The sequence below is a fragment of the Sciurus vulgaris genome (assembly GCF_902686455.1).
Source record: "Sciurus vulgaris genome assembly, chromosome: 18".
In the NCBI taxonomy this organism is placed as follows: Eukaryota; Metazoa; Chordata; class Mammalia; order Rodentia; family Sciuridae; genus Sciurus; species Sciurus vulgaris.
In genome coordinates this window covers 40741161-40764810 of record NC_136479.1, presented here as the reverse complement: position 1 = coordinate 40764810, position 23650 = coordinate 40741161, and the positions used below count along the sequence as shown (strand labels likewise).

Below are 23650 nucleotides of genomic sequence, written 5' to 3'. Positions count from 1 at the left end.
TTGGGAGCAGTCCCTGAGGAGCAAGAACATTTTGAGCTTTATAGTTATATCTGGATTGCCATTTTTATTTTGCCACTTCTTGGCTCAGGTTGTTGTGCCTCTCTGAGCCAGTCTTTAAAATGCAATACCTACCTTGTACAGTGTTTTGAGGATACTGAGAGCGGGGTTGTTGCTGTGACTAACCTTGTTTCAGGAAACAAACTGGTCAAGAAGCAGCAAGCAGCACTCAGAGAGGAGGAGAACTCCAAACTTTAGTTTACAAAGGCAGGCCCAGAGGAAAACAAAATTCCAGCAAAATTCTGAGCTCTGGCCCACAGTTTCTCACAACATATTGGTTATTTGTCATCATCTTAGACCCATCCTATCATTGGGATTTTTTTCCCTCTTTTTAAAAAAGTTACTAATCTATGCACCTGAAGGCCTTGTACAGGCTCTCTAATATAAAGCATGCTCACAGAAACGGGTCTTTTCACAGGTATCTGTGACATATCAAGAGGGAGTAATCAGACTCCCAGAGCAGTTATTTATAATCTAAAAGGTAGGGACCCACAGTTAATTAGGCTTCCTGGAGAAAGACTGATAGAGGGAAGGGAACTGACTCTCCTCAGTTATTGGCCTCAGTTATTGTTTTCTTACCAAAACATTTTTATTATTTCATTTCACAATCAGGTCTGGGTTGGTTTTTTTTTTTTTTTTTTTTGCATTGCTGGGGATTGAACTCAGGGCCTTGTGCTTGTGAGGTGAGCACTCTACCAACTGAGCTATCTCCCCAGCCCTCAGGTCTGGTTTTGCCAATCATAACCTGACCCTGTGGTTCAGAAGCTTTTGGAACTTTTTGGAAATTGTGAGAGGAATTTTGGAAAATTAGCAAAGCTGGAAAAGCTTTAGAATATTGTAAGTGGACCACAATGAGCTACTCCGGTGGGAACTCAGAAGGTCAGAATACCTGTAGGACTGTGGACAGTAAAGACAGGGCTCAAGAGGTTTCAGAGGAGGAGGACTCTTGGAAATTAGAGACTGTTGTGTTAAATTCTGGCTAAGAGGTTGTCTGCATTTTCCTTGTGTGCTGAGACTTTCTATGAGACTGAATTTAAAGGTGATGAACTTAATCTGGCAGAAGAAATTTCTAGGCAGCATAGCATTCAGGCTGTGGCATGGGTAGTGCTATCAGCTTTTAACCAAGTTTATTGTGATAATCAGGAGCAGAAAGCAGAGCAGAAAGATCTGAATACGTTGAGATTTGGCCACAAAACTGTAAGTAAAACTGGGGTTAAGGAACTTGTGTTGTTAAAGACATTATAGCCACTAAGGAAACACTAAAAACTTTACCCAGAGACAATGAGAAAGGTGGCAGAGGGCATCCCAGGAATTGGCAAGGCCACCCCATCTCAGACAATCCAACAGAAAGGCCAGTTGGACTACAACCAACAAGGCCATAGGGGCGGAGCTACACAAGCCTTTTAGACAGAACAGCACCATGATGTGTTGCAGATGCCCAACATGGAACTACTGGACTTGTTTGCCCAGCTGGATTTTGGTCCTGCTTTGGTCCCATCCCTTCTTTCTATGCCCGTTTTTCTGAATGGAAATGTTTACTTGGTGCCTTTATATATTGGGTACATATAACTTGCTTTTGATTTTGACAGGAGCTCATGATGTGAGCTTGAGTCTCAGTGGAGATTTTGGACTTGGACTTTTGGGCAATCTCGGAACTTGGACTAAATGTATTTTGCATTGTTAGATGGGCATGAGCTTTCCCAGGGGCAGAATGGTATGGTTTAGTCATGAAGCTCCCCCAAGAGCTCAAGTGTGAGACTACATAAGAAAGTTCCAAGGTGAAATGACCGGGTCACGAGAGCCTTGACCTAATCAGCTCATTGATCCCTGATGGGGGTTGACTGGGTGGTGGCTGTAGGCAGGTGAGTGGCTGAAGGAAGCTGACGTTGGGGAGGTGCCTTCGGGTTTTATATTTCATCCCTGCTGAGGGAAGTGGCTCTCTCTGTGCGTCCTGGTGCCAAGTCCTGGCTGCTTCCCTCCATCACACCCTCTGCCATGGTGTTCTACCTTGCCCCGGGCCCCAAGGAGTGGAGTTGGCTGGCTGTGGGTTGAGATCTCTGAAACTGTGAGCCCCACATGAACTTTTCCTCCTCTAATTGTTCTTGTCAGGTGTTTTAGTCATGGCAGTAAAAAGCCTGACTAAAACAATCCCCAACACCAAAAGGAAAAGCATTGATAGTAATTATCATGGTATTTCTTATTTTAAATTACACTCCCTAGTGCAGTATTTTTGGATCCTTTTATTGTACTCCTTTCTTAAGTGTTTATAATTGTTCATCCTAAAGTCTTACAAGTTATTTTACCAAAAAAAATTTTTTTTTGGTACCAAAACCCAGGGGCACTTAACCTCTGAGCCACACCCCCAGCCCTTTTTATTTTTTTATTTTGAGTCAGGGTCTCACTGAGTTGCTTAGGGCCTTGGCAAGTTGCTGAGACTGGCTTTGAACTTGTAATCCGCCAGCCTTGGCCTCTTGAGTCGCTGGGATTACAAGTGTGGATCACCATGCCTGGCCTCCACCACAAAAAAATTTTTACACAACCTTTGTTTAAATGAATTTAAATATGAAATAAAACACAAGAAACATACAGAATCCATAAACAAACCTTGAAGCTTTATCACCAATTTTATGTGCTTGCCATTTTGCTTTATGGTATTATTAAATAAATATCCCAAAATGTAGTGTGGTTAAAATACCTGAAATAAATTAGCAAACTGTTTTTATTTTTATTGAAGTGAATTTTACTGTGATTCATTTGGAAGATTACCTTCTTCTGAATGAGTTTATTTTTTATAATCAAAGTGAATCAAAAGCAGAAACAGGGTAGGGATGTGGCTCAGTGGTAGAGTGCTCACCTGGCATGCACAAGGCCCTGGGTTCCATCCCCACACTGAAGCAGGGGGTTTTAAAAAAAGGCAGAAGCAAACACCACATGATGTTAGTTTTTACTAAAGAACTAATAGTTTTAATTTTAGAAAAGTTCTGTCAAAAAATAGTGTTAGAAACTTGATTTTGTAAGCCTTTGCACACGTCGGGTGCTGCCCCGAGTGCTTGAGCGTTTTCTGCAGGCGCACACATTTTTGTACTTTCAAGTGTGCAGCAGTAAGACCATTGGTGAACTTGGAGAGCGAGCCTCTCCCCTTCCAGCTGTCCCTCGTCAAGCTTCCTCCATCTGAGGCAGGACCTCTAGTAAGGGCAGAGGGAAACCCGCAGGCTTCCTCCACAGATGCCGTGGCGTTAGCTTGTCATTTTATTGGTTCAGTGTGAGTTTGCTGCTTTGGAAGAGTTGAAAAAATGCTTTTATGTTTCTCAATCATATTTATAGAAAACATTTTACTGTTAATTTCGATTTGTATTTGTTGTTAGTAGTTTTGGAAGTACACGTCATTCAAAAGAATCTTTTCATGTGATTTCTAGCTCTCTGAGATAATCTCTTATGAATTGTTTCTTAAATCAAAAGAACGTTTTATGGGGAGAAAATCACTGTAGCGTTTGTTCAGTAAAACAGCTCGCTGAATTTTAAGCCAAAAAGAAAAAGGCTGCCAGTGCGATGTGAGGTCTAGAGCAGATGCATCGCTGGTAAGAGCCGGAGTCTGTGGAGTACAGATGTGGGCCTCCTGAAGTAGTGGAGAAGTGCTGCTCGGGGGCTCTGTCCTCGTTTAAACTCCCAGCCCTCTCCTTCGAACCTGGAGGGAACTCTTGTCCTCCGACTCTGCCCGTTGGTAAGTCTGCTAAGCAGACTAGAAATAATCTTGGAAATCATGCAGTACCTACAGCAGGGTTATACTGGCCGGTCCACCTCCCACCTCCTTCTGAAGTACCAACACCCTTGGCACCCCAGCACATTTCTGCACCTGGTGTGATCCAGGGAGGGGTAGGACAGTACATCAAATATCAGAATTAAAGAGTATGCAATAAGACTCCAGTCAGAGGTGATGATCTCCAGCCCAGAAGAGGAGCAGTGTGCAGGAAGAAGGCAGATTCAGAAGCCTGCTCTGGGTGTGGGAGGCTTTCTGGAGAGGCAGAGGTTGCTGGAGGGGAAGGGATGCTCAGGGAGGAGATGCAGGAGTGAGATGCTCCTGGTCTCAACTGTACCGGAGAGGTGACTGCATTTGCCAAAACACAGAGAACTGATAATCTGGACAAAAATGAAGACAGTGAAGGGCACGATTTGTCATTCGATGCTGGTTTTGTGAAGTTAGGAAGAGGATGAGTCTCAGCCAGGTTCTGATATCTTGCTTTGCTCTGTTTCGCCTTTTTTTAAAAATTGATATTAGGAATTGAACTCAGGGGCACTTAACCACTGAGCCACATCCCCAGCATTTTTATGTTTTATTTGGAAATTGGGTCTCACTAAGTTGCTCAGGACCGCGATAATTTGCTGGCTGTGAACTGGTCCTCCTGCCTCAGCCTCCTGAGCTGCTGCACCACAGGTGTGCCTAATGAACACTGTGTGTGGGATTCCTACACTCCAGCTACCTGTTGGACATGGTTGCAAGTATAATTATTGGGCCAGGGGTCACACAGGGTTTCAATTTCAATGTAAATAATGGCCCTTGAGGTCACACAAATCTGTGTTCTCCCAGGTGGGCCTGTGGAGTTAGACGTGCACTAGAAAATTCACGGCGCAAGCATGGTTTGTGGTTCAGCCAGATTTAGTTGTGTACTTACTCATTTATTTCTCACGGTGCTGGGGATCAAACCCGGGCCTCCTGCATGGGAGGCAGGTGCCCTACCACCTGTAGACCCCTGGCCCCCGCCCAGCCGTTTCTAAGGGTACGACTCAGGGGCATGGATCACGTTCAGTGTTGCACAGCCATGCCGCCATTTCCAGGCCAGATGCCTTTATAAATGGTGGTGAGATGACCTACGGACAGGGCGCTAGTCACTCGCCATTCCTAGACCACAGCCCCATGGCGTAAGAGCCTTCACGTCTTGCGCCGTCACCACACCCAACCTCAGGGCCTTCCTCCTCCCACCCTGGAACTCCGTCCATTCAGCAGTGAGCCGGTCACCCACCACCTCCCTCCACTCCTGTCTACCACTGACTGCTCTAGGTATCCACGTGCCTGTTTTCTATGTCAAAATGGCTTTGGCATCACTGCTCACAGGTGCCAAGTTAGGGAACAAGCCTAGGTGTCCGTCAGCAGGTGAATGCATGAAGAACATGTGGTGTAGGTACACAGTGGCGTTTTACTCAGCCATAAAGAATGAAATCATGCCATTTAGGGAAATGAATGGATTTTGAAAGCATTACCCTAAGTGAAATAAACTAGAATCAGAACGTCAAGATTCATGTTTTCTCTTACACGTGAAAGCTAGAGGAGAAAGGGAAAAACTAAGAGGGAGATTTATCTCATGAAATTAAAAGGGAGACGCGTAGAGTGAAGGAAGAGGAAGGGCTGGGGATAGGAGGTGCCGGGGAGTGCAGTTGACCAGACTGTTTTGTGTGCATGTACAAATATGTCACAGTGTGTCTGTTATGTATGATTATAGTGCATTAATTAAAAAGAACTGGGCATAGTGGTACACGCCTGTAATCCCAGCAACTCAGGAGGCCGAGGCAGGAGGACCTCAATGTTGAGGCCAGCCTAAGCAACTTAGTGAAACCCTTAGCAACTTAGCAAGACCCTGTCTCAAAATAAATTAAAAGGGCTGGGGATGTGGCTTGGTGGTAAAGTGCCCCTGGGCTTAATCCCTGGTACCAAAAAACGAAAGAAGAAAAAGAAAATTGCTTTGGAGGAGGGGGAAGTGCAGATTGCAAGGAAACGTGGGAACTGCTTTGGAGTGCGGGCGTCACCTCTCCGTGTCTGTCCTCGCTCAGTGGCGCTGGCAAGCTGGAGAGCACATGTTCTGTGCACCGTGCTCAGCGCCTCTGGTGGAAGCCATGCTACTTGAAGACACCAGCGTCTTTGCACTTCGGTTAGACTCAGATCAGTGTTTGTTGTTCCACAGGAGATTGACGTCTTCTAATAACAGACCTCGAGAAGACAGCTGGTTGAAATCCTTGTTTGTCCGGAAAGTTGATCCAAGAAAAGATGCTCACTCTAACCTCCTAGCCAAAAAGGAAACCAGCAGTCTGTACAAATTACAGTGTGAGTGACAGGTTCGCTGTCTCCACAGCTGACTTTTATTTGTGTGTTTGTTCATAAGTTTATCACTGAATTTTCTTTTGTTTCAGTTCACAATGTTAAACCGGAATGCCTAGAAGCATACAACAAAATTTGGTGTGTATCCCAAACTCTCTTTTTCTTGGGGGAAAGTAATGATGTGATGTCTGCCATTCAGCTAGCACTTGATGACAGAGACTGGGGTTGTCCCTCCTAAAGCTGAATGTGGAGAGGGTATCACACCAGACCCTGTGGGACGGCCGGGGCATTTTATCTTAAGCACACACACAGCTAAACCCTCACTTCAGCCCTCAGGCTTCAGAATGGGGTGGGTGCAAGGTCAGGAGAACCCTTGCAGGGCAGACGAGCCCATTGCTCGCCCCCTGCACCAGGCCTTCTGCAGACCTCTTGAGGCCTTGCTGCAGTCAGCCCTCTGCATCTCTGGGTGTCAGTTAGAGCTCGTCCCTGCGACCCTGCTGTCTGCAGTCTTCCTCTTAAGAAACCGCCACCTGAAAATGAATGTAGCTGCCATTCCCTCCAGCTGGTCCCCTCTCCAGGGCCCTTGCTGAGTGTCACCAGATGCCAAGCCACACCCTCTGATACAACTTGTGCACTGTGAGATGAAGGGGGAATTAGCTCAGCACTTCTTAACAACAGATAGTACTTTAATGATTAGTTCTGAGCAAACATAATGAAAAAGTGTTTTCTAACCTTTAATATCTGTTATTTTTAAGAGAAAGTAAATTATTTTATCTCTAGAATCAGTAGAATTTCCAGAAGCAAAACCCCTTGCTTTGTGGGTTTACTTCTGGAGGGTTAGGGTTTCTGCCCACCTCAGCACATTTCCCTTTGTTTGAAAATGAACTAAAATGAAGCAGGTGTGTATTTCTAAGTCTTTTTCTCCTGAAGCGAAATGCTTTCTGGTGCTCCATTCGACTCTCATCCTGTATTTGATGGCTTCATCTCCTCGACCTTCGGCCCTCTGGCCACTGCTCCTATTTGTATTTGAAGGCCTCCTCTCAGTCCTCCAGGCTCATGGTGGGAGGCACCTTCCAGCCACCCTGCTTGGCCAGGTTGGACAGCTTCTGTGCACTTCCTTGTGGTCAGCCAGCCCCTGAGGCCCTGCTTGTCCACCTGGGTGATCGAGCCCTCTGCTGGCTTCCTCTCCTCCTCCAGCTGCCCCTCTGGGCCTGAAGCTGCACCTGGCTCCACCCACCCTACAGTGTCAGATTGATCTGCTTGAGTTCTCTTTTCTCCTCATTACGTTTTTTTTTCTTTTCTTTGAAATTTTGAGCAGCTCCTTGTTTCCAGAGCATAAAAACTTAACTCCCATCTGGTTTTTAGGACCCCATAGTGAGATTCTACCCAGCCCCCCCCAGTTCTGGGTACAAGTATTGCCTGCCTTACATTCTCCATTCAGGTAAGGCCAGAGCTTGGGAGAGCAGGTCGAGCCCCCAAAACGAAGGACTGACCAGACCCCAGCCCCACCATCGGGGCCTCCTGCCATCCTAGACCACACCTGGGTGGCCTGTGCTAACTCCTTCCTCTCATGGCTCTACTTCTAGCTACGTCGTATGACAGAAAGGAAACTCATTTTCATTTTCCAAACTTGATCTTTCTTTTCCCACCCCTGATTTTTATCAGTCCTATTGTTTCTGAACATTCATGGTTACTGCATCAGATATATTTAACACTGAGATCTAAATTTTAAAAATAAATACCATCCTTAAAAGTACACATGGCACCAATGTGGTGATGAGCACCTGTGATCCCAGCTGTTCAGGAGACTGAGGCAGGAGGATCTCAGGTCCAAGGCCAGCCTAAGCAGCTTAGTGAGACCTAAGCAGCGTAGTGAGCACCAGAGTAAACACAGCACGCAGGTGTGATCACTGTACTGCGCCACAGCAACACGTGCCTTGTCCTGGTGCCCAGGGTCTGCTGCTGGTCACGAGCTTCATGGGGTCAACCAAGGACATGAGCAGGTTCCATTTCCAACCTGGACAGCCTTCTGATCTATAATCCATACTGTGTTTCATTAATCATCGTTTTTCTATTCGCTTGTATGGGTTTGAGCTCTCCTGCTGCTGTGGAAACAGTCCTGCTCTTCCCTTTGCCTTGGCAGGTGCTCTAGGCTCCAAGTGTGAGGCTCTCCCACACCTGAGCTCTGTCTGGCACTTGCTGCACACTGCAGTGCCCTGACTGCCCTGGCTCTGCTGCTGCCCTGTACATCACAGTACTGAACTGCATGCTGCACGCGGCATGAGACCTCAAGACACCTCTGCAGTACCTGCAGAACCCAACCCATGCATCAGTCACACTGCACCTCTGCAGTCCCCACTGAACCCGACCCTTGCATCACACTACACCTCTGCAGTCCCTGCAGAACCCGACCCATGCATCACACTGCACCTCTGCAGTCCCCACTAAACCCGACCCATGCATCACACTGCACCTCTGCAGTCCCCACAGAACCCGACCTGTGCATCAATCACACTGCACCTCTGCAGTCCCCGCAGAACCCGACCCATGCATCAATCGCACTGCACCTCTGCAGTCCCCACAGAACCCGATCCGTGCATCAATCACACTGCACCTCTGCAGTCCCCGCAGAACCTGACCCGTGCGTCACGCTGTCTTGATTTTGAGCATCCACACTGTGGGACTCTGGGTCTGTGCTCCTGCTTCCCCCTCGGGCCCACTGTCCCCTCCTGCCTGTGGGTGCTGCTACTGTCATCTGCCTCTACCTTACACGTTCCTTTCTTCCCTTCATGTTTCTTCCATGTTCTTTTTTGCTATTCCCACATCTCTCGCCCTTCTTATCTTTGGAACAGCAGAACCTGGCTTGTAAACATCACATTCCTAAGTAGTTCTCCCCTTGACATGGGAAAAGTAGACCCGTAGCTCCTGGAACTTGGGACCTTGGCTTTTCCGTAGGCATCACTACACTTGAGTTGCTCACACCTCTAGATAGTCGGGGTGGAAACCTAAGTGTGGACACCTGGGGTGTCAGAGTGAGTCAGCTAAGAAGTTGGCTTCTGCGTCATGTTCTGAGGGCAGTAGCCAGAACTTGGAGTAGGCGGCCTTCTCCATGTTACTGCCTACTGCTGCCTACTGGAGATGTTCCGTGGCTGTTGAATCACTGTTGCTATTTCTTCTCTTTAAGCCAAGAGGTGCTGCCAAAGATTCACGAAGATGCACACTACCCCTGCACGCTGGTGGGCACCTGGAACACGTGGTACGGGGAGCAGGATCAAGCTGGTAGGAAGCAGGGGTCGGTTCACTCTTCACATCAGGCCTTTCTGTGGTCACTCAGTCAATTTTCTAATTTAATGCTTGTTTTATATGTAGTCAGAATTGTCCAAGACAGTCTAGTTCTGTGGTTAGTTTCTTCAGTGATTCACTGTAAAGACTAATGATCATGTTGTTTTTAATGTTTGACTCTGTTGTGAAACTTCATGATGTCACTCGTGGGCCAGTGGCAGCGGGCTTCCTGCTGTGCTGACTGCGTACCTACATGTTTTCAAGTGCATGCTCTCAGTGTGTCCTCTTTTCAATGCATTTCAGTCCACCTCTGGAGGTATGAAGGTGGCTACCCAGCCCTCACGGAGGTCATGAATAAACTCAGAGAAAATCAGGTAATGACTTTGAAAATGTGTTCTTTTTCAGTTCAATGACAGCCCAGGACAGAACCAAATGACTCCTCTGTCTTCAGTTCCTGTTAGTGAACTGCTCAGTTTTTTAGTGGACATTTTGACATTTGGACTCTCGCGTTGTATTTAAATGTATTAAATGTATTAAATGTAACGTGACCCGTGAAGTGCTGGTAAGCTAACAGTTCTTGCTGTAAAGTCAGCAAGGCAGGTACAGCCAGCCCTCCTCCTCAGGCCTCTGCTCTGGGTGCTGGGACCTCGTGCGTCTTCATCTGGCTGGCCTGCCACCCTGCCTCTGCCTTCACTAGCAGGTGCTTCTCGGTAGGGAGGTCGACAGCCACACATCACCAGGTCCCCAGACAATCGTAAACACCTCTGAACCGTCTGCTGTTTGTAGGCACCGTGTTATCCCCATCAGACTCTCACCCAGCTAAGGAAATCTAAGGACCCAGGGAGCGAACCTCCTCCGCATGCTTGCTTAGGTACTCAGGACGCCCACCTGGAGCTCTAGGGAAGGGAGCGCCGGCCATCCAGCAGATGTGACCGGGTTGTCCCAGGCTGACTGCCACCTGCAGTCATGTTCTGTGGGAATGCACGGTCACTAGCGTGTGTCCTAGAGTGTGTCCATGCATGGGTGCTGCAGGACTTCATGAGCGCATTTCCTTCCCAAAGGAATTCGTGAACTTCCGAAAGGCAAGGAGTGACATGCTGCTCTCTAGGAAGAATCAGCTGCTGCTGGAGTTCAGCTTCTGGAACGAGCCCATCCCGCGGCCCGGGCCTAATATCTACGAGCTCAGGTCTTACCAGCTCCGGGTAAGTCCTCAGGCAGGTTGGACACCCTGTTCCATGAAGAAGGGGCACCCCGTTCTGCCAGACATGCTGGTTCTCCCTGTTCATTCTTCTCCTGCTCCCTCTCTCCCTCACTCCTCTTTGCTAAGCTCTTTTGTCTTTACGATCTTGTATATGTTCATTATTTGATTTTTTTTCCCAAAATTTACAGTTTTATTCCTTAAGTAGAAAGATCTCAAGTGCAGGACTAGGTGTAACATGTGGCATCTACCAGAGTTGAACTAGAGCAACTAATAAACATTAATCATTGTGGCCATCGAGCAAATTCTTTAGCACTAAAGTGAAGGAAATTGTGTGTGTGGAGGGGTATGGTGCTGGGGAGACCCAGGACCTCATGCATGCTGACCAGTGTCCACCACTGAGCTGTACCTACCCCAGAAGTAACCTCTTATGGTGCCCTGTAGTTGTTCTGCAACTACTAGAAAGGAGCCTCAGACAGCAGCATTGATTCTGTTGACAAAGAGCGAGTGTGTGTATCGCGTGCCTGTGAGAGAGCAGAGCATCTCGGCAGCTCTCGGTGTCTGATGACCGCCTCCAAGCTAGGAGAGGTGAAGGGTGACCTTCAGTGCGTCTGCAGGACAGGCTCGCAGTGGCCTTGACGCAAGCGCATGTCCTCCTCTGACGTCATGTACATGATGTCTACCTGCATGAAGCCGTGTGTATGAAGTCTGCTTGTTGCCACTAGGGGTGGGGACGTGGGGAACAAGCACGTTTTCACTCCTATTTCTATATCTCTTTTCACAGAAAAACTAACAAACCAAAATCTAAATCTCTTTTCAGCCAGGAACCATGATTGAGTGGGGAAATTACTGGTGAGTATATTATCAACGTTGAGTTTGTAAGTCATATTAGTGTCTTATTAGATTTTTTAAGCCATAGTATTAATACTAAGAAAAATATCTGAGACTAATGCCATGACTTGACTCTAGACTTTTTAAAAACTCGGGGAGGAGCGGCCCCAGGGTCTCTCTGTGTTGCCAGGATGCTTTCCAGCTCCTGGCCTGAGCAGCGCCCCTGCCTCAGCCTCCCTGGTAGGGGGACAAGGGCATGTACCTTACGCCCAGCTTAGATACTCGTTTTGCTTCATGTTTTCATTATGAAGTGTTCAAAACATGTATAAAACTAGAGATAATACTGCCATGGATCTCCCTTTCCATACATGTTCTAAGCCTCAAAAATCATCTACCTACTACCAATCTTGTTTGCCTGACTTCTGCAGTCCAGGCTATTTGGAATTACCCACATGGCCTCAAACTTGTGATCCCCCCTCTCAGCTTCCCAGGTTTCTGGGATTGCAGGCCTGAGCCACCACACCCAGCAGAACTCTTTATTTTTGAACAAAAACATTTGAGGTTATTCCACGTACAAAGATGTCCAGTCAAGGGTGGTAACCATGCTTGTAATCCCAGTGACTGAGGAGGCTGAGGCAGGAGGATCACAAGTTAGAAGCCAGTCTCAGCAACTCAGCAAAACCATGTCTCAAAATAAAAAGTAAAAAGGGCTGGGAATGTGGCCCAGTGGCAGAGGCCCTCTGGGCTCAATCTCCAATACTAAAAAAAAAAAAAAAAAATACAAATAACCCAGTTAAAAACTGAGTAAGGGACTTGAGCAGGCAATTCTCCAAGGAGATAGAGATTTGGCTTGGTTTGGCTTTTTACCAGTGCTAGGATTGAACCCATAGTTTTGTGTCTACCAGGCACAAGAAGATGTAAAAGTGACTAATGGCATATGAAAAAACACTCAGCATCAATATCATAAAAGAAGTGCAAACCAAACTAGAAGGGATGTCACTCAACACCCATTAGGACGCCTGTCACTGTACTCACCAGAACAGAAGACGGCATGTGTGGGCAGGAAGCAGAGATGTGTCCCTGGGAGTGCCAAGTCTTGAGCCTCAGTGGAAAGCAAGTGGAGGATCCCCAAAGGAAAACGGACTCACAGTAGGATCTAGGTGATCCACTGCTGGGCAAGCACCAGGAGGATCCGGAACAGGACCCGCAGAGCTGCACGCCCACCTGTGTCCTTGCATGCAGCACCATCCAAGCAGCGGGGTGGAGGCAGCTCTGTGTCTGCTAGCCGGTGTCCGCCAGCGGGTGTGTGCGTGAGGTGCACAGAGCAGAAGATTGCGCAGCCTTGGAAAGTGGGTTGTCACTGCTGTGGCGTGACAAGACCAGTCTCAGGAGGACAGGCAGGCATGACACTCACAGGACCTGTGTCCAGCGCAGGCAGAATCGCAGACCAGAGGGCCAGCAGCTCGAGGGGGCTGGGAGGAGTGGGGGAGAGGTTGGCCTCGTGGCAGGAGCAGCAGTGAGGTTTTGCCAGGTGTGAGACCTGGATGCCCCGTGTACAGCGTGGCCCACTGAGCTGCTCCTTAAACAGTCAGGTGGTCAGTGTTAACTTTTTTTTTTTTTTTTGGGGTACTGGGGATTGAACCCAGGGGCACTTAACCACTGAACCACATCCCCAGCCCTTTTTATTTTTTATTTTATTTTGAGACAGTGTCTCACTAAGTTGCTTAGGTCGGCTTTGAACTTGTGATCCTTCTGCCTCAGCCTCCCGAGCTGCTGGGATTACAGGCATGCACTACCGCGCCTGGTACTTTTAATTTTTTTTAAACTACCATAAAAAAGAAATGAATTTTTTAAAAATAAAATAAATTTTAAAACTTTTTTTTTAATGGGCAAAGGATTTGAATAGGCGTTTCAGAGAAGACATAGGAATGCCTAACACATGAAAGATGTTCAACACCCGCGGTCATCGTAAAATACAGATCGAGACCTCAGTGAAAAACCGCATGGTACCCACCACGATGGCTGAAACGGAAGGCAGACGCATGCTTCATCCAAAATTGGAAGCTGTGCACACTGCCGGCAGGAACATAAAGTGATGCCGCCACGGGGGAAGGCAGCCGGTCTGCTCTTCAAAATGCTGTGTGGCTTTCGCACGTCCAGCCTTTGTGCTTCCAGGAACACTCTAGAAAGGGAAGCTTGCACTCACGGATGCTGTGCCCAACGTCCGTAGCAGCCACTTCATAAGAGCCTCATCACGAAGTGGCACAGATGCCCATGAGCAGGAGTGCAGCTCAGCAGGAGGGGCAGGACTGGGGCCGCAGCTGTGGGCAGGCCGCAGGGGCACTCCTGTGGAGAAGGAGAAGGGGGACGCTGCCTCTCGTTGGTAGGACACGGGTGCTGTACCCCAAGCGACAGCCCCAGGTCCCCTTGGGTTCTGCTTCCGCTTTGGTTTTTGAGACAGGGTCTTGCTGAGTCGCCCAGCTAGCCTTGCCATCTGCGTCAGCCTGCGAGTACCTGGGTTCTGGGCCGGCGCCACCCCACGCTGCTGCAAGACTCCACTGGTGTGAGGCATCCAGAAGCCAGCTCCGAATCCGCAGAGCAGGTGAGCGGTCCTGGCGGCCTTGGGAGTGGGAATGAGGCCTGGCGGGCACAAGGGGCCTTGAGCACTGGACTGTGATCGCCACACAAGCCTGTGGACTTAATAGAACCTCAGGATGGGACACCAGTGCAGCTCAGAGAGTGTCAAAAGCAATCCACAGAGCGACTGAGACACACCTCATTTAGTGTGATCATGCCTCAGATCCAAGGATGATGCCGAGTCAGAGAGTGAGGCGGTGTGAAGACCAGTGGACTGAGACATCATGACCCATGTGCACGTGTGGTTACACGAGAGGTGTGAGCCCACAGTGCACAACCATGGAAACGAAATGATGTACCCCATTTGGATACAGTGAATCAAAATGCAGTCTGTAAAAATTAATAATTAGAGAAATACAGATTAAAACCACCTAAGATTCCATCTAACTCCAATTAGCATGGCTATTATCAAGAACACAAGCAATAATAAGTGTTGGCGTGGATGTGAGAAAAAAGGCACACTCACACATTGCTGGTGGGACTACAAATTGGTGCAGCCACTCTGGAAAGCAGTATGGAGATTCCTCAGAAAACTTGGAATGGACCCACCATTTGACCCAGCTATCCCACTCCTCAGTTTATACCCAAAGGACTTAAAGTCAGCACCCTACAGAGATACAGCCACATCAATGTTCGTAGCAGCTCAATTCACAATAGCTAGATTGTAGAACCATCCGAGATGCCCTTCAATTGGTGAATGGATAAAGAAACTGTGGTCTATATACACAATGGAATATTACTCAGCCATAAAGAAGAGTAAAATTATGGCATTTGCTGGTAAATGGATGAAGTTGGAAAATATCATGCTAAGTGAAATAGGCCAAGCCCCAAAAACCAAAGGCCAAATGTTTTCTCTGATAAGTGGATGACGATATGTATCAAGGGGGTGTGCTTGGGGGGAAAGAGAAGAATGAAGGAATTTTGGATGGTATAGAGGAAAATGGGGTGGAAGAGGGTGGAGGACGGAAAGATAGTGGAATGAAACAGACAGTATTACCCTATGTATATGTATGATTATATGAAGGGTGTGAATCTACATTGTCTACAACCATAGAAATGAAAAGTTGTACTCCATTTGTGTACAATGAATCAAAATGCAGTCTGTAAAAATTTAATAAAAAAAAGAAAAAAATTTAAAAACAAATAAATAAGTAAAAAAGAAAGCGAGGCATGCACAACCGAGGCTGGAGCCGGCATCCCTGCATGTCCTCTGGAGGTGCCCACACAGCTGCTCCATGTCCCTGCCAGGGGCCATCCTGCAACTCTCTGCCCCGCCTGGCACGTCCTCAGTGGTCAGTGAATGTTGAGTGGATGGACACGTGGTGCGATGAGAGAAGAAATGGATCCACTGTACCTGCCCAATTGTGAGCTACCAGAAGCCAGGGAGAGAGATCACAGTAGAGTCACGTGTGGAAATTTTCCAGAGTGGTGTAAATAAGCCAGATCTGCAGCTGATAGCGTGGTGAGCCTGGAGAACGCCACGCCTGGATGGAGAACTAAAGGTGCGTGAGGCCCATGCTCTGCTCCCTGCACCACCCACCACAGCATCGTCTTCCGCAGAAGAGGCCATGCAGTGCTTGGGAAAATACCAGGGCGTGAGCAGCTCGGGGTGCTGGTTCTCCATGCCTTTTTTAAACCGGAACCGGTGGCTGTTATTTACTTTCCATTTATATGTTCTGTTACGATCGTGAAATTTCTTGCTTTGCGATACATCACTAAAGATCTCTTCCTGCTCTAGCACGTGGTCCTGGGATCTTATTCCTCACAGTTCTTTCCTCAGACCGTCACTGGCTAAGTAACACAAGCCACAGTTCTTGTGACTTAGGCTGAGAAGTACACTTGATGAAGCCCCGCTGCCGGTGCCGTCGACTCCAGGGATTCTCCTTGTTTCTTGTGTGTTTTGTTTTTGACCTATAACTGTAATAATTTAGATGTTCGATTTAATTTGCGCATATTACTAATTAATATTTAGTAGGGAATCCACGAGGACGTATTGAGGTTATTTAGTTACTTGTGAAAACTTTTGCGAAGCCAGTTCAACACTGGATTTGTATTTCAGCACATAGGTAACTATTTGAGATGGTGGTCTCCTTTCAGTGCACGTTCTGGTCATTACCAGGCTCAGGCAGGTATGTTTCCTTTCCCTTCCATGAATGAATTAGAAAAATTCAGAATGAAAAGAATAATCCAGAACACTTATCACTCAATGAAATAGTTTTTTCCTTCTGAGCAGAGTTTAGAGTGCACGTTAAATTGATTTGCTTAATTTCAATAATTTACCAATCGGATGTATAATTTTCATGAAGTTATTGATCACTTACTTCCAAATGTAAAGGTAAGAGTCTGAAACCATTTACGGCTAACCCGTGGGGCTCTACCACCAGGAGCCAGGAACTTGGGCCTCGCCAGGCTGCTGGTGTCCAGCACCTGGTAGACGAGAACAGGTGTGCAGAGTGGCCCCAGGCATACTGGCTTCTTCACTCCCAGCTTGTTCTCGTTCACTCTGCGTCCCTGTGAGGTGGTGTGGTTCAGCTCCCATAAGAGAACGTGCTGGCCAGCCAGCCTAGAGTCTCTGCCCCGGGGGGTTGCGCCTACCCCGTAGGCCTTGGCCGTGGGCCTCCAGCCCATTGGAAAATGAGTCACACCAAGTCTCCTCCCGAGTCCTGTCACTCAGAACACAGGCATGCTGGCGGCAGGGTCCTGGGTGACCCCTGGCAGGAGACCTGACGACCCCCGCTTTGCTTCTGGTGGCATCCCCACATCTTCTGCAGTGCCTGCCTTCGTTTTCACCTTTGATTCTAAGAAAGTACCCGTTACAAGTCTGGAAGGAGGTGCTCAAGTTGAAGAGCTGATACCTTTGGCAGCAGGATTTTTGAGGGTTTTTTTTCACCCAGCAATTAAACAGTTTTCAGCCAATTTGATCACACCTTGAAGACGCGTGCAGACGCACCTTCTTGCCTATGGGGAACATGCTGAGTGCCTTAGTGCTCACTCTCCAGTGGCTTGCTCTGGTAAGAAAGGGAGCACCCGCAGCTCGCTGTGTCAGTGATGGCGTGATGGTGCCTGCCCAGAAGCTGCGCCCAGCTCTCTCGCCGCTTCCTTCGGGAGGCTGCAGACCCTCTCGGGAGGCAGTACACCTGCTTCTCCGGGCTTGCCATCAGGCTGCTGTGAAAGCACGCTGCTCTCCTCTGGGCTTACGCCTGTCCCCTGGCACAGGCTCTGTCTCCTTGGAGATAGTTCCCTCTGGCATCCTGGGTGTCTAGTGCCCCACACTCTCCTAAAGATATCCTTGGGGAAGTGATTCTTTTTAAGTCACCAGGTCATCTCTGCCAGCTTTCCTGACTGTCAGGAATTCCTGCAGCCACATACATACCTTTAAGTCACTGCTGTGTGAATGGTCATTAAATCCTGTCCATCTCTCACGAAAGTGGTGTAGCTACAGAGTAGGGCATTTGCTGGCATTAAAGTGACTTCTGATTGCGCTGATAGCCTGTAGAATCTACGACTAGAGGGCAGCCATCTCGGTTCTGGACTGGCCCGTGTGGGAGGGTGCCCCCGGCTCTTCTAACTCCCGCTTGCTTTTCCCTTCCAGGGCTCGGGCGATCCGCTTCAGACAGGACAGCAACGAGGCAGTGGGCGGGTTCTTCTCGCAGATTGGGCAGCTGTACATGGTGCACCACCTTTGGGGTAGGTGTGCTCCCCTCTGCTCCGAGTGGCTGGTTCGCGAGTCCATTCCCAGTCAGTCATGCTGGGCACCAGCGCACATCAACAGCCTGGGCACACCCAGCATCAGCACAGCAAGCGCAGGCCTGCCCCGGGGCACAGAGGCAGAGGCCAGGGGTCTACACCCAGCATCAGCAGGCCTGTCCCGGGGCACAGAGGCAGAGGCCAAGGGTCTGCACCCAGCATCAGCAGGCCTGTCCCGGGGCACAGAGGCAGAGGCCAAGGGTCTGCACCCAGCATCAGCACAGCAAGCGCAGGCCTGTCCCGGGGCACAGAGGCAGAGGCCAGGGGTCTGCACCCAGCATCAGCAGGCCTGTTCCGGGGCACAGAGGCGGAGGCCAGGGGTCTGCACCCAGCATCAGCACAGCAAGTGCAGGCCTGCCCCAGGGCACAGAGGCAGAGGCCAGGGGTCTGCACCCAGCATCAGCAGGCCTGTCCCGGGGCACAGAGGCAGAGGCCAGGGGTCTGCACCCAGCATCAGCACAGCAAGCGCAGGCCTGCCCCAGGGCACAGAGGCGGAGGTCAGGGGTCTACACCCAGCCTCAGCAGGCCTGTCCCGGGGCACAGAGGCAGAGGCCAGGGGTCTGCACCCAGCCTCAGCAGGCCTGTCCCGGGGCACAGAGGCAGAGGCCAGGGGTCTGCACCCAGCATCAGCACAGCAAGCGCAGGCCTGCCCCGGGGCACAGAGGCGGAGGCCAGGGGTCTGCTGGAGACCAAGGGGCCCAGGTGAAGGGACCGGGGAAGCAGGAAGCTGCAGAGAGGTGCTGAGGTGTGTCTCGCCAGCCCTGGGCTGTGCCCCTGCACCCTCAGTCCACCCCAGAGCTTCCAGGCACCCTCTCCAGCCTCCTTTGTGAGGGAGTGCCCTGTCCCAGGGACCTGCCTCCCTCTCCTTCCACCCTCCCCACCCACTTCTGTTTGGCACATGCTTTGGTATCCTCAGAGCCTGCTTCAGATGTGACCCACCCCTGGGAATGTGTCACCATCCTGAGGAGTGCCTCTGTCCCCTGGGCCCCCGAGTCCTGCGTGATGCTGGCTGCCACACTGGTTGCATTGTGCCTCCCTCCCTGCTAGAGCAGGAGCAGGGCTCCACACGATGGTGGACATGCCTCCTGGACACAGCCAAGAGGTTCCTAAGGACTCTGCCTGGATCCACCCCAGGAGTATCAGCTTTCAAATGCAGTAGGTTAGAAACACCTCTAACTGCGTTCTGCCTTTCTCAACCTTCTGAGATTAAGGTGCCCATAATTTAACCTTTAGGGGTAGGAAGTAAGTGTGGAGTCATTTTAATTATTATTTCAAAAACAGCACCTGTCTAGGATACAAACTGAAAAGTCTGACCCCGCCCAGCCTCCCTGTGTCTGCCTGTGGAGGCCTCAAGGCTGGCCAGGGTCACACGAGGGAAGTCCTCTGTCACCGTGTGCTCTGCCTCCCGGGTGGGATCAAGCCAGCACACATGGCTTCCCTCAGCACCTGTCGCCTGTCTGGATGGGACTCCCTGGCAAAGAGCCTGGTGTTGCAACAGGCAGGTGCCAGGTGGGGAGCCGGGCAGGCCCCTCATGCTGCCTCGAGGCCTCTTGGAGCCGCAGACAGACCAGGAGCTGCAGGTGCTCCTAATGCAGATGCCCAGGCCTCTTCTCCACCTTCTTACCCTGCCACGGCGTCCACCTTCTCCTGAGTCCATGTCCCACATGCCCCTGCCCAGTTCCTGCTAATGGGAGGAGAACTGGGGTGTGCAGACATGGACTCCCAGGGGCCTGGCCACGGTGCTGTGTTTTTAGAGCAGGAGAGTGCATTCATCAGGCCCCTCCAACACTGGGCAGTCCTCCCTTCACCCCTGATGCTTGACTCACAGCTGTCAAACGGGTGCCCAGACCACTGTTAAGTGGCTGAGCCAGGCTGGGCTCAGCACTCCTGGCTTCAGAGTCTCTGCCTCCCTCAGCCTGCAGGTGCCACCCTCTCCCACCCTCCTGGAGCCTCCTCCAGCACCCCTCTGGGCTCCTTCCAGTGTGCTAACCTCCTCAGGGCAGTCTCTGAAATCACCCCACAGCTCGGTGCAGCAGCCACGTCTGTAATCCCAGCTACTTGAGAGGCTAAGGCAGGCGGATCATGAGTTCAAAGCCAGCCTCAGAAACTTAGTGAAACCCTGCCTCTAAATAAAAAATTTAAAGGGCTAGGGGTGTGGCTCGTTGTTTGAGCATTCCTGGGTTCAATCCCCAGTACCAAAAACAAAAGAGAGAGAGAGATAAAAATGTCACCCCACTCCCCAAAAGAGAGAAAGGCAGATGACAGATAAGCAAATCTGGAATAAACACAGAGTTGAACATTATTCAGCCATAAAACAGAATAAACTCTGATCCTTTTCAGACACAGAAGAACTCTGCAGACATTAGGCAAGTGAAGTCAGGCAGGGCGGAACACCTCCTGTGTGCTTCCCCTTAGATGTGGCAGGCAGGACCGGCGAGCAGAGGGCCAGCGGCTTCTGGGCAGCGGGCGGGAGCTGCAGGGAAACCCTGGCGGGCAGGTTGTGTGGGCCACAACCGCGCTCACCTGCTCACAGCGGTCGGTGCTGTGTTAGGTCTGCTTTACCACAACAAAGGCAAATGCAGAGAATGGGAAAGCCCCCCGCCTTGTCCTGGGGGAAAACCGTGTCTCCAGGTGGTTGAGCTGACAGGCTTCCCAGCCAGGCGGCCCGCAGCCCCGTCTGGGACTGGCCAGGAGGGAAGAGCCTAGAAAGCCTGCGTGGAGATGCCCGCGGGCGTCGCGGGGCAAGCAGTGCCAGCGGTGGGAAGGCCTTGCAGGGCCTGGGGTCGCCCCTCAGGCCGGCTGCGGGCCTCGGACCCCGGCGGGCAGCTCCCGCAGCACCCTGCCTGCACTGCTCCCAGGGCCTCTCACCTGCACTGAGGTTCCCTTTGTTCGGTTTCTGCGGAGCTGGGACGACGCCGGCTGGGCAGGCGCCCTCCGCGCCCTGGACCGGTGCTGCCGTCCGTGCTCCACGGAGCCTGGTGCTGCTTGGGTGCGTGAGGAGCCCTGCCCAGCGGCCGCAGGCTGCCCGCTGCCGCCCTGCTGCCGCCCTGGGCCCAGCCGAGTGTGCTCAGGAGAGCGGGCCGTTTCCCCGCGGGGCCCGAGGGCCCGAGTGGACGCAGAACCCCCGACCTGCCGGCGGGCGCGCGCAGAGGCGGCACGGTGAGGTCGCGCTTTTTCTGTGGTTATTTTCAAGCTTACAAGGACCTTCAGACCAGGGAAGACATACGGAACGCAGCCTGGCACAAACACGGCTGGGAAGAGCTGGTGTACTACACAGGTAACCGTGCACGCGTGCGGGCGGGCGGGCGTGTCCGCGGGCCACCCTGTGCGCGGCGCGCCCCAGATACTGACGCCTCGCGCCTGGTGCCCCGGGCTCCTCCTTCCCTAAAGCCGATGTGTGTTCTGCGAAATACAGTGTGTTGCCTGCAGAGTGCGTTTGCGCTGGAGAGAGTGGAGAGGTAGATTTTCTGTGACGCTTCCTTGACTGTTTCTGTAAAGAACATTGAAGTTGGGTATGATGGGCACGCCTATGATCCCAATGGCTTGGGAGGCTGAGGCAGGAGGACTTTGAGCAACTTAGTGAGGCCCTAAGTAACTCAGTGAGACCCTGTCTCCAAATAAAATACAAAAAAAGGGGGGGGGGGGGGGTGGGGATGTGGCTTAGTTGTTAAGTGTCCCTGGATTCACTCCTAGGCACCAAAAAAATGAAGAAAAAAAGAAAGAAGAACAGCATTGATTCTTTCACATAGGTGTATTGCCTGGCACAGTTTTCAGTCCCTTGGTGTTGTGAGCTTTATGATATTACCTCTTTTATTATTTTTTATAGATTTCTATATTCTTTGAAGTATTATTATACAAGTTTTTTCCTAAGCTTCCTCTTTCTTATCAAAATTATCAGTTCCAAAAAAACAGCATAGTAGGTCAATTGAGAAGAGTAGTTTTGCCAGGCACAGTGGCACATGCCTGTAATCCCAGCTACTTGAGTGACTGAGGCAGGAGGATTGCAAGTTCAAGGCCAGCCTCAGCAACTTAGCAAGACCGAAAGCAACTTAGTGAGACTCTGTCTCAGAATAAAACATAAAAAGGGCTGGGGATGTGACTCACTGGTAAAGCACCCCTGGGTTCAATCCTAGGACCAAAAAGGAATTAAGTTTGATAAATCAGACTTTTCATATAATACATGTACATATACACATCTACACATGTATACACACATGAATCACAAAACCCTCCTTGATCTATGTAACAGCAGAATCAGGCTGAGTACACCACAGTGGTGCCGACAGACACGCTGAATGCCAATCATGTATGTCAGGTATTTTTAAGACCATATATTACCAAGAAAATGCAAGAGTGATTTATTCACCTTGTGTTTTAGTTTAAAAGATCATGTGATTCTGGCTACTCTTACACTCCATCAGCTCCCAAAGCTGTGTTTACTCTGAAGAGCAGTTTTACAAGCACATCATCTCTGTGCAGCATACATGCAGACGTAGTATTACTTGGTTTTATATCATTTTATTTTAGTTCAAAGAACCTTTTGAGAAATCACCTTTTTTCTCACAATATGGACTTTCCTAATTTCCCGCACAGGAAACACTTTTCCAGTTTTGATAACATCTTACAGGAGGCTAGCTGGTCCTGGGCTCGTCCTCTGAGCAGCCTGCTTGTTAATGTGTGTCTACTGCAGTGTGCTTGGAGAGACCAGCACACTGACCTTGCTGCCGTTTTCAGTCCCTCTCATTCAGGAAATGGAATCCAGAATCATGATCCCACTGAAGACCTCACCCCTGCAGTAGAGCAGAGAATCTGGGGTGCCTGCGCAAGTCACAGGACAGGCATTGTCGTAGATTAACTGTGCGCTGATGAGAGAAACACTGACGTACGCTGCTGTACATAGCTCACGAGAGACCTCCTCTTCAATCCACACCATCGTGAACAAGACCACTGCCTCTGACTGGCCAGCAGTGCTGTTCTCCTGAGCCCGTCAACCCGCCCGAGGATACTGGCCGCCTCCCCGACCCTCCAGGAGCCGGTCCAGATTAAAATCTGAATCATCTCTGAATAAGATTCCAACCGTGAAAGCACCCAGCCATTGCTTTCTAAACAGCAAATCTGGTTTATGATCACAGATTTTGGCAAATTTCTTGTATCAGGAAGAAATACAGATTTCGTCACGTTTCGGAGCATTTTTTTCTGAGTCTCAAACTAGGAACAAATGATGAGTGTCCTCGACACTGAAGATGCCAGCTCAGCCTCACGTTGAGTGGGCACAGTCAGCAGTGTGAGCACTGAGCTGTGGGCCGGGGCTTCCTTGGCAGCTCCGTCTCACAAAGGGTGTGGTGATGTCTGTGGGGCGTGGCTTGACCTCTGTCATGACCTTGAAATGAACACCTCGAATAGCACTAATTTTTATTTGTAATATTTTTCTATAAAACAAGCAGCACTTGGAAAAGAGGTTTTATTTTGTGAACAATCACTTGTGACCTGAGACGCTGGGTTGGTATTTCAGTAAGTTCACAGCAGGACTTCCAAGGCCCAGGGGGAAGGCCCTGTCAAGGTTTGAATCAGCGTCTAGCTCACACTTTGTCCTGCCTGTTTGGTTCAGTTTTTAAAATAGTGTGCCAATTTTGTGACTGTAATCATGTGAAAGTCCTGTTGAACTGAAAAATCATGTCTTCCCCACAAATTAAGGAATTTATGTGTAAAACAAAGTGTGAATAAATCTCATCCAATGTCAAACTTTTACATGTGAATGGTTTTCTCCAAGAACATATAAAAGTCAATAAAATCCTCTTAGTTTTCTCATA

At 49.7% G+C, this 23650-nt stretch overlaps 1 protein-coding gene across 3 annotated transcripts in view; it reads left to right on the top strand.

Moving 5' to 3' along the window:
- Window positions 1-23650, top strand: part of NIPSNAP2 (nipsnap homolog 2) — a 29650-nt gene extending 6000 nt beyond the window's left edge. For 2 of the 3 annotated variants that reach the window (XM_079120222.1, XM_079120223.1), the window contains exons 2-10: window positions 6012-6151; window positions 6238-6283; window positions 9330-9424; window positions 9731-9801; window positions 10489-10629; window positions 11446-11477; window positions 17686-17780; window positions 21034-21117; window positions 22575-23650. In XM_079120222.1, coding sequence (XP_078976348.1) covers window positions 6012-6151; window positions 6238-6283; window positions 9330-9424; window positions 9731-9801; window positions 10489-10629; window positions 11446-11477; window positions 17686-17780; window positions 21034-21117; window positions 22575-22639 — 769 coding nt within the window. In that variant the 3' untranslated portion in view covers window positions 22640-23650. The remainder of the gene's footprint in view (window positions 1-6011; window positions 6152-6237; window positions 6284-9329; window positions 9425-9730; window positions 9802-10488; window positions 10630-11445; window positions 11478-17685; window positions 17781-21033; window positions 21118-22574) is intronic. The other variant, XM_079120224.1, reaches the window with a different exon arrangement.